Raw genomic sequence first — 16,051 nt, 5'->3', positions numbered from 1 at the left:
TTATAGTAATGGCATTACAATATAACATGCGGTCCCTTGTAATGCAAAAATGTTATATTTTACTGACAATTAAAAAATATATATTAGAAATAACACATATACACATTTTATAGCTTACTAACCCAGGTTATATGCAAATCTCTTTACTTCAATATGGTTCCTAGCCTAGTGATTATATAATACATATTAGTTCAAATATATTTTGTCACAATTACACATTGTACATTTGTGTCAGTGGGAAGAGTACTTAATACCACCACTGTAAACAATGGATCAGTTTTTGAGTTTAAATAAGCTAATAAATTGGAAATAATATAATTTCAATATATAAGTTTTATATACTTTTTAATACTTTGATTTGACTGGTGACTTAGAAATGAGCAAAAATAAAGGTTTAAAACTGTCAGAGTCTGCCCTGGCTGGCGTAGCTCAGTGGATTGAGCGTGGGCTGCGAACCAAAGTGTCACAGGTTTGATTCCCAGGCAGGGTACATGTCTGGGTTGCAGGCCATGACCCCCAGCAACCGCACATTGATGTTTCTCTCTCCCTCTTTCTCCCTCCCTTCCCTCTCTAACAATAAATAAATAAAATCTTTAAAAAACCCTGTCAGAGTCTGAAATCAATTTACCATCAGCCTCCAGAGAGAATAAGCTATGATTTTTTGTTTTCCCTAAGCTGTCAAACTTTTGAAAGTCAGAACTAAGACAAAAGAGAAAAAGAATGAAAGATTGAGGATAAGAGAATGAAAATGACATTTATTTTGTAGCTCTAGATAAGAAAAATCTGACTGATAAGGGCTTTAAGACTGGGTAATATTGTCTTAAGATTTATTTTGGAGATAATACTTTAGATTAAAATTTTGATTTTTAAGCATTTTAGGAAAATTAACTAAAAGTATCAGAGTATATTTGTTGTATGAGTGTGTACGTGCATTTATAAGCATATCATATTATATGTATGCATATAAATATGTATGATTACAGTAGGTTAAACATTACAGTAGTTTGCTTGTCTGTTTTGCTCACATCCTACAAATACACTGCTTGTAATTGGTGTATCTGTGTGTTTACCAGGGAGTAGGCTTTGTAGCATGTCTTCATTCAACCCAGGAACCTAGACTGATGAAGGTTCTATCCTTCTGGTTCCACTCATCTGGTCATGGGTGGAAAGAGAATTCCAGGAGGTCTAATCCTGGCAATGAAATCCACCAGTGTGAAAGTTACACATATCACTCCCACCATAACCTACTGGACAGCAATAGTCAAGTATCACTACCCTGCTGCGTAAGAAAATTTGTGTGATCTACCTGTGTCTAAAGGAGAATTCAGATACAGCTGACTAATGCAGTCTCTACTAAGCTTCATCAAACTACATTACATAGATTGAAGATGTATTTATGAAATGGAATACTACAGAGCAGAAGAAAAGAAGCAACTCCTACCCATTGTCACAACATGGATGGAACTAGAGAGCATTGTGCTAAGTGAAATAAGCCAAGAAGTGAAAGTCAAATACCATATGATCTCACCTACAAGTAGAACCTAATCAACAGAACAAATGAGCAAAACAGAACCAGAGACTTGGAAATAACAAAATGACAGTGACCAGAAGGGAATGAGGAGGGGGTAATGGGAGAAAGAAGGGGAAGGGGCATGAAAAGGAACACTAATAGAAGACTCATTGTCATGGACAATGGGGGAGGGGGTTGACTGTGGAAGTGGGGGGGACAGGGTAGAGGTAAGCAATGGGGAAAGGGTGGGACAACTGTAACTGAACAATAAAAAAATAACCAAAAAAACCCCCATAAGCTATAAGGTAGACAATCGTGACTTCTCTTTTAATAGTGATTTATGTGGAAGAATACAGAGGAGCAAAACACAAAGGCAGAAAGTCAGGAATGTGTTTGGAACTATCTTTGGACATGGTTCTGTGGAAAAGACAATTCTGAGTGGGGTAGAAGGCCTGTTTTGATCAAAGCAGAAGAAAAGATTGGCCAAATATTGAAACTCTTGAAAGGTAGAGAGAAGAATATCGAGAGATTGTTATTCCGTTACTATGTGACATAATTTCTAATGTTTACTATGTACATATAACTTATACTTTATATAGCTCATATAACTTATATATAGTTTGCTATACTGTAATATACTAAATACCTGTGAGTTCCAGCTACTCAACAGCATTATTTTCCTTTTATATTCTGATTTTCTCATATTCTCAATATATATTAATATTAGCTATATAATTAGATCTTTGCAGATTAGGTCTCTCTTTTTCTCTCTCTGTCTCTCTCCATATATATATGCACACACATATACATATATATATATACATACACACATATGCATACTGACTTTCTTAGAATACATAAAATTTATATCACTTTCAATTTCAGCACTTACTTTTTGACACATATAAAAATATATATATTTAATGCCCTATAATTAAAATACACTTAAATCCACTGATATGTATAGTTAATTATATTCATTCATAAAATTGACTTTATGGTAGCAAAAGAATAATTTTTATTATATGTTTAGTAAACTTAATTGAACTTCAAAGATTAAAACTTTATGAACTCCATATATTTTATACAAAAGACTGCATATTAATAAACAGATGGCCTTCAAAGTAAATATACTCTCATATTCATATTTTCAGATTCAAATTCTATTCATTACAATATTAAAACCTATTTAATAGGTTTTAATTTTATTAAAATTACTTAATAAAGTTCATGTCTACAAGCTAACATAATCTTGTTAATTATCCTCTAATCCAATCCCTGACTTACTTTCTCTCACCACCATGCAATCTTCCTTTCATCCTCTATTTAACATTACACATATAAAATAAACTGCAAAACAGTTCTTTTCCAGAACATTTGAGATCTTGCTTCCCAGCAAAGCTGTCAGTTTGGCTCAAATAAACTCATAAAAATTCTCTACAGTTATGGATATTTCTTGCATTGAGATACAGGGCTCTCTTTCTCAAGGATGCCTGGATGACTGTGTTCCACAGAGGACATTATAGTGGATGGCAAGGAGCTCCAGGCACAGCCTAGGATGGGGCTGGCCTGGCAGAGTGTGGCAGGGTTATTCTCTTTGGGTATACTAGAGGGGTGGGCTCTGATGCAGGAGCCTGCCATTCTTCCAAAATTTTGAAGCTTTTGTGTCTTCTATTGTTTTAGTTTGTAAACTAATCATACAAAAATAAGATAATTAAAAACTAAGAGGGAAAATGATAAACTCAGGAGTTAAAGATTTTAGCCTTAATTGCTAGGCTTAAGTGACTACTATATGTGGAAAGCTGTTATTCCAAAATTGTATAGCTTTTGAATAAACACTCCTTTAGCATCAAAACAAAGGAATAAACCTCTATAGGTATGGATATTTCTTAAATTGACATATAAAATACCTGCATGGTCTTTTAAAATAATAGATGACCATCATGAAATCATATCATTTTGACACTTGATGAAAGCTGCTTTTTCCCCAACATCCTTGAAAATTCTTGTCTTAAATTACATTTTAAATTGAGGACAAATATGATGGCCCTTTCAGAAATTATTTTGTTTTTCAAATACAACTTTAGACTTGTGATGAAAAAGTCTGTTTTATTTATTTACTCTTTGTAACATGGCAATTATTTACTTTTTTTCTAGACCAGAAAACTGGTATTGAAGGTAATTCTAAAAAGAAGTTGTAAGGACAAAATATCAGAAAAGGCTAATAGCTATGCAAAATTATTGCATAAAATTGTTTACATTTAAGGGGAAAACATTTTTAATGAAAAGGGATGTTGTTTTAAAATTAAGGACATAAAACTTCAAATAATAAACAATAAATAAAATACTGGAGGTAACTGATATTTTCCATTAGCCCTTCTAGTAGAAATGGGGAAATGTGGTATACATATACTCACAAAAGAGTAAGAGCAGTTTTTCTTGTCATTTATCATTTACTTGTTTTCTCTCTTTTCTTTTCTTTTCACCTTTGGGATGAAACTGATAACCGAATAGGGTCAAAGAATTAAGCTATTCTGGAATGAGTATGTTCTTCTATGAGTCAAAGAAGCCCTACTATTTACAGATAGATAAAGATTAAATAGAGAAGCCATTTTAAGAGTAAAAGATGCCAACTCCACACAACATTATTTTCTTTTAAAAATAAAGCCTTCCCCTAACTACTTGTGTAGCTCTCCTGGGGACGTTTGCTTTATACCAAGAGCGATATGATCATCACCATGCATTTCCCTCCCAGGGGTGGTGATTACCAAGAAAGCACAGAAACAACTGGTCTTCAGAGACTTGAAGGGGTAATAATGGGACAGGTCCTCAGTCATGCTCCAGAGTGGATGAGTGTAAGATAATAAAGGACCCCAGTGTCCACAGAAGCCTACTATTAACTTCCTCACAGCTTCTAGTTATTATCATTTGCAACAAACAATTAAAAACAAAATTTTACACAAGACAATCAATCAGCAAGGCCTTTGGTACTCCCTTTACATTGTGACATACCTCAAGCAGTATTTTTAAAAGCATCATTCATTATTCATTAAGTTAAACTGTAAATGACTTAATTTTCTCTAATCACAGTAAATAGAGACAAGATGTCATCTCAGTGCTAACACAGCTCATAGACCCATACTTTTAAAATCTGATCTTTGTTTCCTGAGACAACACACCAGTAGCTTTGAAATCTTTAATCCATTTAAAGTCTTTCTCTTTTTAACAGGATTGTAGAAATACTTTTTAAATGCCACTTTATCTCCAGGGAAAAATCTGCAGAGGATTTTATCCACGAAGCAAATGCCAGATGATTAAAATATTCTCATCTCAAATTCCATACCTCCAAAATTGGACATTTTCTCTCCAATTGTCAATCCCTTTTTAATTTGCTGTGAACAGCACTGTCAGTCTGTTTTGGAAGCTATTATAATTTAAGATTTCATTATCTTTCTTCTTCAACCCCTGAATGGCCTGTCACTTGTTATATCCATCATAAAAAGCTAGCCAAGTACACTTCTGATTTCTAGCTATCAATTTATAGAGGCATTGAATTGTGCACATTCTTCTTCATGTCTTCCCTCAATGTTCCCATTTTAATTTCTCTTTAGAAACAAAGAAACAGTGCATTTCAATTTGCATTCCCCACTACATAATGAAAAATATAGCCATAACTGGACCTTTAACAGTTCTCTGAATTTCTTATTTAATAATAGTCTAAAATAATTCAAAGAATATTTTATTTAAAATGCATGTCCTAATGAAATATAAAAAATGAATAGAAATCAAGAAAATTTCATTAATATAATTTACAATATTTGATCTCCCCTTTAAGGAAAAGGCACTGAGAAATAAATGTCAGCTCCTATAAGTTATAGGAAAATCTGTGTATTCCTTAGTGAGTTATACGCATAGTAACAGAGTGCCAAGATATGGGTGACACATATGGGCATTATCCTTATTAGATGAGAGAGATAGGTACAATTCCAAGATTAACCATAGATTTTTAAAAAACTTTTCTAAGTACACTTGACTCACTGAACAACCTTCACAAGGCTTCTAAGAATAACAGACTTTCCATTAACTATTCCTTATATATTTGGCCAAATATGCAACATTTTAAGATAAGCTATATAATTAAATATAGTACAAGTGACATACAGTAAAACATTAAGAACCATGCAACATTTTATGCCCTAACTTTGGCTGAATTGGTAGCATCTGTTAAGGCTGGAATGAAGTGTGAAGGATGTCACTATTCGACAGTGTACTAGGTGGTTCCTGGGAGGTAAATACAAAATGCCACATGGTTGCCATGGAAGCAACTAGCAGTGAGTTTAGACATACTACAGAAATGAGGGTCTGCTGGGTCAAAGGAACTACAGAAGAGAAGGGTCCAGCAAGAAATTTCTAAATAATCCAAGAAGAAGAGTCAGCACAATTATCTACAAGACCCATCATCTTCCTAGCACTACCCTCAGCAACCCTGCGCACTTACCATACTCTTTCTCGGCCCCCCTCCTTGCTTCCACTTGGCAGGGTAAAAAGTCACATGGCAGCTGGCAAATGCCCCACCCCTTCACCCCTGCTCCATTCTGGGCTTCCATTACCGCTAATCTAGGGTAGGGAAGAAGCAGCAGCACTAACTCAAATGTGAGATTTTTGACTATAACATGGGAGCAAGTATTTTAACTTCTGAATTGAAACCTTCTTTTTTTCTTTTTTTGTGACTTTTTATGACTAAAAGTGAACAAGGTCATTTTATTATTTTAGAGTCACCAGGTAAGTAATTGTTAACCACATTTATTCATTGAAAAAGTTTCAGTCTAACAAAGTAAAATGAGATTTTTACAACAAGCCACATGTCACACTTGTACAGTAAGGTGATTCATATAGAAAACACAATGAATTATGCATTTTATCAAATGTATGGTGCCCACTGGCTAATATAAAATTTTTGGATAAAGTAATTATGTGCATTAAATAAAATATATTTGTGGGATGTGGTCAAATAAATATGAAAAACATTGGGAAAAACAACTTAAATTTTGTTTTCTAGCAGAATTTTTCTGAGCTGTTGAAAGTAATGTGTACTATGAATCTCCAAAGAGAGAGCTATAAAATAGATTTCTCAAATGTATTTGGCCAGCAAACCATTATCCCACTTAAGATTCTTGGTACAAATGTACTACCTATGGAAATATTTAGAAAATGTGGCATGCCCTAAGGATGGCTTCACATTTGGTGACAGAGAAGATAGATCAACCACCATAATAGATGCCTACATAAAAAAGCTAAGTGGACATCGTAAAAGAAGCTATTTTCAAAGCTAATTTACAACTTTATTTTCAATGTGATCAAAGGTGTTTTACAATTCTACATATTATTATCGATTAAAATATCTCTTAGGTTTCAATTAAAGAACTGGGATGCTTCACGAATTCACCCAGTGGGACAGTATTCTAAAATGTGATCAGTTTGTGATGTGCACCAGTCAGTGTTACCTGCACAGACTGGGGAGAAAAACAAACAAAACAAAACCTTGTCAGCCCGAATCCAGCACCATCATGGACAAGGGTACTGTGGTTGAATGAGCAGACAATCAGCCAGGTACTTACAGTATTTTTTTTTTCCTTCTCTAACTTCAGTAACTATAAATTTTAATCTCTACATCTGCAGAGCCTATATACCCACTAAATAACTTAGGGAATTCACCATGAAAATGATCAAACAAGTTATTGTTGCTATTTATGCCTATAATTGCAAATTAATTGTCTTTCCAATCAAGCCTATTTATCTATTGAGTTGGATGAGAACTGAACCCTAATTATTTCAAAGAGAAGTGCAAAAACCCAGATTCTGAAATAAAATGCAAAAAGGGAACTTGCAAATCTAAATTTAGCAACCAAATATTTCTAAGCCATATATTTAATACAACGTGTGAAATATGTAACTGAAATTTTCCACAGCTTGTTTTATATTTATTCTTTTGAACTACAGTGTAAGCCTATAGCATTTTTCCTCTGGAAATAAATTTGAGTTTTAGTCAGCTCAGGAGGCCATACCAAAATATTACAGACTGGGTGGTTAAACAACAGAAATGTATTCTCTCACAGTTCTGGAGGCTGGAAAAGCTGAGATCAAAGTGACTGCCTATTTAGTTTCTATTGAAAGTTTTCTTCCTGTCTTGCAGATACCTGCCTCCTCACACTATCCCTCATCTGGCCTTTCCTCTGTATATGGACCCCTGTTAAAACCACCATCAGATTAGGGCCCCAAACTATGACCTCATTTTCCCTTTACCTACTACTGGCCCCTTTCTCCAAATGCAAAATTCCATTGGGGGTTAGAGTTTCAATATGACTCTTATGGAGAAAATTCAGTCCATAGCTACTTATAAAACATATTAGTAACTAATCTGTTACTCTGAAATCCTAAGTGAATTAAAGAACCATTATCTATAAGATTAGAGGAATATTTAATTTTTGGCAATTAGATTTACCTGTGTTCAACATTTTCCTATCAAAAAAAATGAACACTATACCATTATGAAATGCATATATTAGAGAAACATCATTAAAAGCATTGGAAGTAAGTACAATCTCCATCTGAGAAGGATTTGCTTCTCATTGGACCATTCTTATTAACTATGATCAAATTACCCCAGCCTAAAATCTATATTTTGAACCTCAGGCTTGCCCCAATGTATTTTTTATGATGTTCTTACTATTTTATTGCCCTATTTCTAATGAGGGGTAATGTTAATTATTTAAGCTAATTCTTTTTTTTTTCCACAAGAGATTATTACTTTGTTACAGAATCAATTGTACTTCCTAAGAGTTCCCTTTCTTAGGACTTACAAGATTTCTGGTTTCATGCCTCAGAATCAATCCTTTATATTTGAAGTAGCATGTTAAAATAAGAAAGAAAAGCTGCTTTGCTACTTTTAAAAAGCTAAGCTAAGTGGTTATATTATAAACACAATAACATTTTGCTGACAGTTTTAAAGCTTCACTTTTTCAGTAAACATACAACTCTGTAGCATGGAATGATGCACCCTTCAGAATTACAGAACCTTTTCTTTTTGGTAAATTATCTGGTTCAAAAAATGAACATGAAATTTAAGAATATATTACTACTAAAAACATTTTATATCACTGTGTCATGATCCAAATTAATATTTGTGATATATATCAGCACAGAAAACAACTACTCTGAAAAGCATAGTTGGTTGGGACTGAGGGAGGGATTTCTCAGCTCTCCTTATCATCAGTGTACTTTTTGTGGTTGATAGTGGTATTTTACTAAGTATTTCATTAAAAGTGAGTTTAAGACTATATTGAATGTTTAATATGCATCAATTGATAAAGAATATAACATTATTTGACATCTAAAATAATCAATTTTTAAGTTATTTTGTTATCATGCATTATTCTTTCATTGCTTCTTTCTTTTCTTTCATTCTGTTTTCACTGGGCAAATTTTTTTTTAAAATTTCCACCATGATTCACAAGTAAGACCAGCCAATAGTTATCTATGTTTTCCCCCTTCTTTTATAAACTATATCTATTTTTTGCATAAGAAGTGATATGTTGATAAACCTGTCACATTTTTGTGTCCTAGTAAAATTTTCAAAATTTAAAAGTTCTTAATCCCTAGATAATTTTATAGAAATCCCTCAGTATAAAGTATTTTCTTTGTCCAGAAGTCTGAAAATTTCCAATTAACTTTGTGATTACTGACCTATTGAGTCAATTTTGATTATGTTTTATAATGTTATCCATTTTCTCATATAATACTTTATTATGAAATTATATATAGTGTTCTTTTATTATTTTAATCTCTTTTATCTGGAGTTATACTTCTGACATGTAATATTTCTCTGTCTCTCATTTTCTAACAGCCTTGGTAAATGTGCATTTTTTAAAAGCATGTAATTTTATTGCTAAAGTGTACATGAACACATTTTGTTATTTTGAATTTTTTTTTATTTATTTTTAGAGAGGGGAGGGAGGGAGGGGGAGAGAGAGAGAGACAGACAGACAGACATCAATGTGCGGTTGCTGGGGGTTATGGCCTGCAACCCAGGGATGTACCCTGGCTGGGAATCGAACCTGAGACACTGTGGTTCCCAGCCCACGCTCAATCCACTGAGCTACGCCAGCCAGGGCGTTATTTTGAATTTTTAAAGTTTGCACATTTAGCAAAGTTCAATGAAATATAATAATTAAATTCAGGCTACCACAGTAGAGATAAAAACTACAATTGTGAGTATGCAAAACAGTTTATTCTCATATGCTAATATCATTAATTATCATAATATTTATTTGTATACAACCGGAAACCTAGTTTTGCCTACCACTGTGTTTTGTGAGAGAAATAACTTGTTGAAAAATTGGATTATTTCTATGGAAGTTTGTTATCATCTCCTGAGACACTGTTAGTACTTCTCAAAGCACCCTGTATTTTATTTTAGACACCTACAGAACCAAGTGCAGAAACAGAAATACATAATGTCATAGCTGGAAAGAATTTGCAGTAAATTAACCCAACTTATTTTCAAAATTATATACATTGACAAAACATTACTTAAAAGGTAATATCCAGTGTTAATAATGTTGGCATTAGAAGGGCACTAATTCATTGCTAGTGTAAACCTCAGCAGGCATTAAACTGCATATTAATAAAATTCATCACTAGCTATACCCTTCTAAGATGAAGTCTTATATTTTATCATAGGAAATAATTAAAAGATACAGAGATTTATTTATTCAGCATGATAAAATAATAATATAAATGTAAACTAACTATGGAACATATAATTAATTAAAGTGTTATTTTAAAAAATATTATTAAATATATAATAAAGTTCCTGGTAAGTTAAAATGTCAGGTATAAACTTTATAGTCATTAACTCATTTTTGTAATGTGTTAATATTAGTATATCAATTTAGTTTACTATATATGTGCTACCAGTACATTCAGTGAACACACATATATATTAGTATTACTGCAATTTTACATATTTTCCTTTACACTATTTTGTATTTCAGAAAACCATGCTTCCTTTTTACAATAAGAAAAATAATGTTAACATATTTAAATCAGAGCAATTACAAAATTCATAAGATGTTTATCAGGAAATCATATATTATTTAGACCAAGGTTCTGATAAGTACAACTCAATCAACTTTTTTTTTTAAGATTTTATTTACTTACTTTCAGAGAAATGGGAAGGGAGCAAGAGAGGGAAATAATCAATGTGTGGTTGCCTCTCGCATGCCCCCTACTGGGACCTGGCCCACAAGTCAGGCACGTGCCCTGACTGAAAATCAAACCTTGGGTTCACAGGCCAGCACTCAAACCTCTGAACCACACCAGCCAGGGCTCGATCAACATTCTTATTTTTTTAAAAAACAGAACATAGCATTAGTTCAAGAGCACCTGTTTTGCACAGAAAACAACAGGCAAAACACTACCATGAACATATGTAAGCATGAAGAGTTTGTATGCTTACAAACCTCCTGGTACCATGATGTGAATCTCAAACCAGAAATCTATCACCAGAAATATGCCAGGAAAGCACAAAAAAGGATCTAAGCATTTTGTACTAATGTATAAGGATTTTTGTAAACAGGAAAAATTAAGAGTTCTCTGCATATTTTCCTCTAGGATTTCTATCATTTATTCCTAACCATGCTAATGAATGATCAGAAAAAATACTAACTTGCATGAAACTTATTTTACTAGAACAGAAAATTTTAAAAAGTTATGGAGAGATGTCTTTTGATATTTTGCAAAACTGTACTTTTATTTAATTGACTATTCTTTAAAGATCCCAATAATTTAATCTTCGCTCATTGGTTTCTCAATTCAAAGTACATTTATAAGGATTATTTCTGAGGACTAAATTTGAATGTCACACTGTTTTGAGATTATAAGGAAAATACACCAGAATGCCTTCATAAAAATTTAATAATAAATAGAAAATTAGAAGGAAAAGTATAGACCTCAAAAATATACCAGGTTTATACGATATTCATAGGAATATTTCCTTGGACTACAACTTTTGTCCAAGGCCACACCACCCCTCCTCTGTTCTTGCTAATGTATCCAGTATCACTTTTTCTTTTTATGAAGGTAAAGCAGATTATGCAATTCCTCCAAGAAAAAAATCATAGCTTTCCATTTCTGTTATGATCTGAATGTTTGTATTCTTCCCAAATTCCTATGTTGAAACTCTAGCCCCCAATATGATGGCACTAGGAATTGAATCCTTTAGAAGGTAATTAATGTTAGCTCAGGTCATGGGGGTAGGCACTCCACAGCAGGATTAGTGTCCTGCCTCAATAATTCAATCAAATTCCTTATAAAAAATAAGAGAAATCAGAGTGTGCTTTCTCTGCATGTGTGAAAAGAGGTCATGTGAGCACACAGCCATCTGTAAGACAGGAAGAGAGACCCCACCAGGAACTATATCTGTCAGTATATTCATCTTGACTTCGCTTGAGAATTGTAAAAAATGTCTGTTGCTGAAGCTATGTAGTAGACTATGGTACTTTGTTACCGCAGCCTGAACTAAGACAATCTTAAAGTAAACTGAAAGTCTTTGCAATTATCCACAGAGCTGTACACAATAAGGCCTCTGATGCTACACCTGCTCCCTCCCCTTTGCTCACTCTGTTCTGGCCACACTGGTCTTCCTGCTTTTTATGCACCCACCCTATTCCAACCTCAGGATCTTCGAACTTTCTGTCCCCTGCCTATAACCTTATTACCCAGATGCCTTTATGACTGTCCTGCTCACCTACTACAGATTTCTGCTATGTTGTCCTATCCACAAATCTTTTCCTATTAACCTATTTTAAAATATCAACTTCCCGAATCCTAACCTATAAACTATCTACAACCCTTCCCTATTTTATTTTTGCCTAGAGTATTTATTGGACAACATATCCCATTACTTTAATTGTTGTTTGTTTATTTTATACCCTTCTTGCAACCACCAGAGCATAAACACCATCAATGCAGGAGTTTTTGTCACTTGTTCATTGCCATATTGCCATTATTTGGAAAAGTACATGATGCATAGTCAATAAATATTCACTGAATAAAGGAAAAAATAATGTTACAGGTGAAATAAAGATAACATTTTATATTCTTTCATTCATATTATATATTTAACATATAAAATATATCTGAAACAAATCATATTAAATTAATAAAATTTCACCAGATTATTGACTTTTTTGAGATACCTGAATGATAATACTATGTGTAATAAAACTAATATGATCTTGATTATTTTATTATAAACTTTCAGATAACATTTTATATCAAACCTACAATGCTACTTTATTATAAAAGTGATACTTAACATATATAACCTACATTATTTTGGTATTAAAAGAGCAAAACTTTGTTGACTTCATTTTTTTCTACATGTAATTTTCCCTAAAATATCCCATAAATAATTTAAAATATTTCTTAAGTAATAAAATATGCCAAACAGATTAAACTATACTCTCAGGATAACTGAAATTAACATGTATCAACAACTATTACATCAATCAAAGTTAAAGGAGAGAATGTTTATTTCAAAAACAACATATGTGAGAAACATAATGGTAACTCTTCAGTTTATGCCTAATATGCTTTTTTAACATTTTGAAAAGTAGATTTTGAAAATCTACTTTGGTTATAAATCAAACCACGTACATCCTAAGTAATCTAGCTTACTCATATTGTCATTAAAACATCAAATAATTACTTCCTTAGGTCTGTTGTTTGTTCCTTTTCCCAACACTTCTTTTTATCTTGAGCCTACAGAGCACTGGGGGGGAGGTCTCTTTGACCCATTTCCTTGAGTAAGGCAGAGAGAGAGACACACACAGTGAAAGACTTAAAAAAAGCATGATAAGATGTGGTAAGAACCAGAGAGTCTAAAATGTACATACATCTCTCTTCTTTTACCAGTTTGTATGTGTGTGTAAGAATATTTGCATGTGTGCATTTGTGCTACATAGTTTTGACTTTTAAAGAATATACCTATTAATTTTTAAGTTTTTGATGTCAATTGAAAAGGCAGAATTATTTACTAAAAAATAGAGTAGAAGAACATCTCCACGGAAGCAGATTCTCCTACAAATGTCTCTCTAGTGAGGCCATCTGGGACATGAACAGCTCATGAAAATCAGGGTGTTTCTTTTGCACTAATCAGGATTTACCACAGATTCTTAATTACATGTAAATAAAAGTATCACATTAGCTGCTTTTTGAAACAGAAATGACATTCATAAGATAGGTAGGAACATGGTATTTGAACAGTTCACATTCTCTTACTTACAGCCCTCATAGATGTCGGTGGGAATATGGACTGCTGCATGCTGATAGGATACTTGTCGTCCAAAATTAGCATCATCGATAAAAATGGGTTTTATCCTCTGGCTGCCTGGCTCACTGTCATTTTTTTCAGGCTTTATAGGAAAAGATGGACAATAAACAGAATGTTAAAACTTATGTCAACACAGATATTCTCACATTCACATCATTTGCCAAATGCATGTTCTTCAAAAAAGGAACTAAAAGAATATGTTAAAATACAGTACCACGATGCATCAGATTTATTCACATCATAACGTAACTTCTCTCCTAATTTCCTCAATGGTGAAGTCACTCCTTAGGGTCATCCTGACAAAGCCAGAGCTTTCTAACACCCAGGACTTACTAAAATATATATTGAAAGAGCAGGGTAAGTATCATTATTTTTTCTTGTTATTTTCATTAAATTCATTGGGGTGCCATTGGTTAAGAGCAGCACATAGGTTTCAGGATAAGAGTCTTTATATACAACCAAATTAAAACTATCCCCTTGGAGGAAATGTCATTTTTATGTTACCAAATTTATATTATGCAGTAGAGGATAATCCCGGTTCAATAACCAATGGTACACATGATGGAAAAAAGATAACAACAGAAAATTACATTATGACATGCCTCCTTGACTTGTGTATGTTTCCCAGGTGAGTGTCATTTTGTTTTAAAAAAGAAAGTATGCTAGAAGAGATCTATTGTAACTCCTAAGTACAATTAAATCCTAACTTGAACAACTTGTGTCCCAAGTACAATTAAATGCTAACTTGGACAATTTCTGTGGCAAGATAGGAGCCAAAATCCAATCAATAATGATTCAGAAAAATCCCACAGGAGTTTAAGACTGAAGATTCATTTTCTGTCTCTTCGAACGATGCCTGTGATACTAAATTGCCTATTGCTTTCCTCTGGCAAGAGTCTCAGTCATTTATTCAAAATGCATCTGTAGAATAATTGTTTTTGGCTAGTTATGTTAAACTTTCTTTTAGTTCAAATATAGTTATTTTAACTCTTCCCTAATTCTTGTCATTAAATTCAGACCTACATTATCAACTCGTTCATTTTAGAGACTAATGTTCTCCAAATTCCCAAGGTAAACTCCTCAAAAACAAACTGAAGGAAAATCACAACATTTGACTATTTTGGTAGCACACTGTAGTGATGCAAATGATAAAGGATGGAAAATACTTAAATGGACAACCAACTTTACGCAGAGGCTGGGAGAATGTGCAACATAAAGTCAGCATGTCTACAAGGAAGCGAAAGTGATTTTCCATGTGGCTCTGGAAATTCAAGTGGTCAGATAACACCTAAGTATCTTGAGATATTTTACTACTTTTATATGCACAAACACAAACATGTTAATTTTTTTTCTCTAGGGAAATTGCAGCACTGAAAAATTACTTAGACAAAATATGAGTAACAAGGTTTATTTCTTTAGCAATGGCTTCTAAAGGTGTAGGTCTGACCGATCATTAGTTAATAAAATCAATTTAACAGTTCATGACCAAATCCTTTTTAAATGAAATATCAAGGAAAGAAATAGAAAAATACACTCCACATAAGGCAGAGAACTACATCTTAAAATCTGTGGTTTAGTCAGTTATGACTGTGTGTGCAAATACATGTGAGTATATGTGATTTGAATTGTAACATTTCCCACCGATGAAAAAGATTTGAAAACAATTCAGTATTTTTTATGTATATGAACACCACAAAGATATAATTGTTCCTCTCTTAATGGACCGAATATGCAGATAACAAAACAGTAGTGTTGAAAGTCTAAAATTTAGCATCATACTTACATGTGAAAATCACAAATTATTCTCATCTAAAACAGAGGTTAACCACGTGTAATGTGAAGGACACGCAACAGGTGAAGGTTACAAGGAACAGAAACTGTATAGCAACAATGAATACTTAACCTAACACACTTGTTTTGATTGCAATGACTAATAAAAGAATGAAAATGGTAACTTGGATTTTGTCTTGGATTCGTCTGTGAATTTTAATACACTTTAAAATGTCCCCTCTGTTCTACGGTTGTCTATTCCTGGGCACTATTGACTTGAATAAGGAGAGGGCATGTAAAAACAAACTATTTTCATTAACAACATGGATGTAAAGAGGGTTCCAGCTGATAGATAATGTCATTATTATTCTCAGCTG

The 16,051-nt window shown here is 33.1% G+C and overlaps 1 protein-coding gene across 13 annotated transcripts in view; it reads right to left on the bottom strand.

Annotated features, from left to right (window-relative positions):
- CACNA2D1 (calcium voltage-gated channel auxiliary subunit alpha2delta 1) overlaps nt 1-16,051 on the bottom strand; it is a 453,733-nt gene that overhangs the window by 153,008 nt on the left and 284,674 nt on the right. For all 13 annotated transcript variants that reach the window (XR_004899638.1, XM_036010681.1, XM_028525346.2 and 10 more), the window contains exon 6: nt 13,857-13,986. Coding sequence is in view for 12 of the 13 variants with exons in the window: in XM_036010681.1 (XP_035866574.1) it covers nt 13,857-13,986 (130 nt within the window). In the remaining variant the exon portion in view is untranslated. The remainder of the gene's footprint in view (nt 1-13,856; nt 13,987-16,051) is intronic.

The sequence above is a fragment of the Phyllostomus discolor genome, chromosome 10 (assembly GCF_004126475.2).
Source record: "Phyllostomus discolor isolate MPI-MPIP mPhyDis1 chromosome 10, mPhyDis1.pri.v3, whole genome shotgun sequence".
In the NCBI taxonomy this organism is placed as follows: Eukaryota; Metazoa; Chordata; class Mammalia; order Chiroptera; family Phyllostomidae; genus Phyllostomus; species Phyllostomus discolor.
This window is presented reverse-complemented; position numbering and strand designations above follow the sequence as displayed.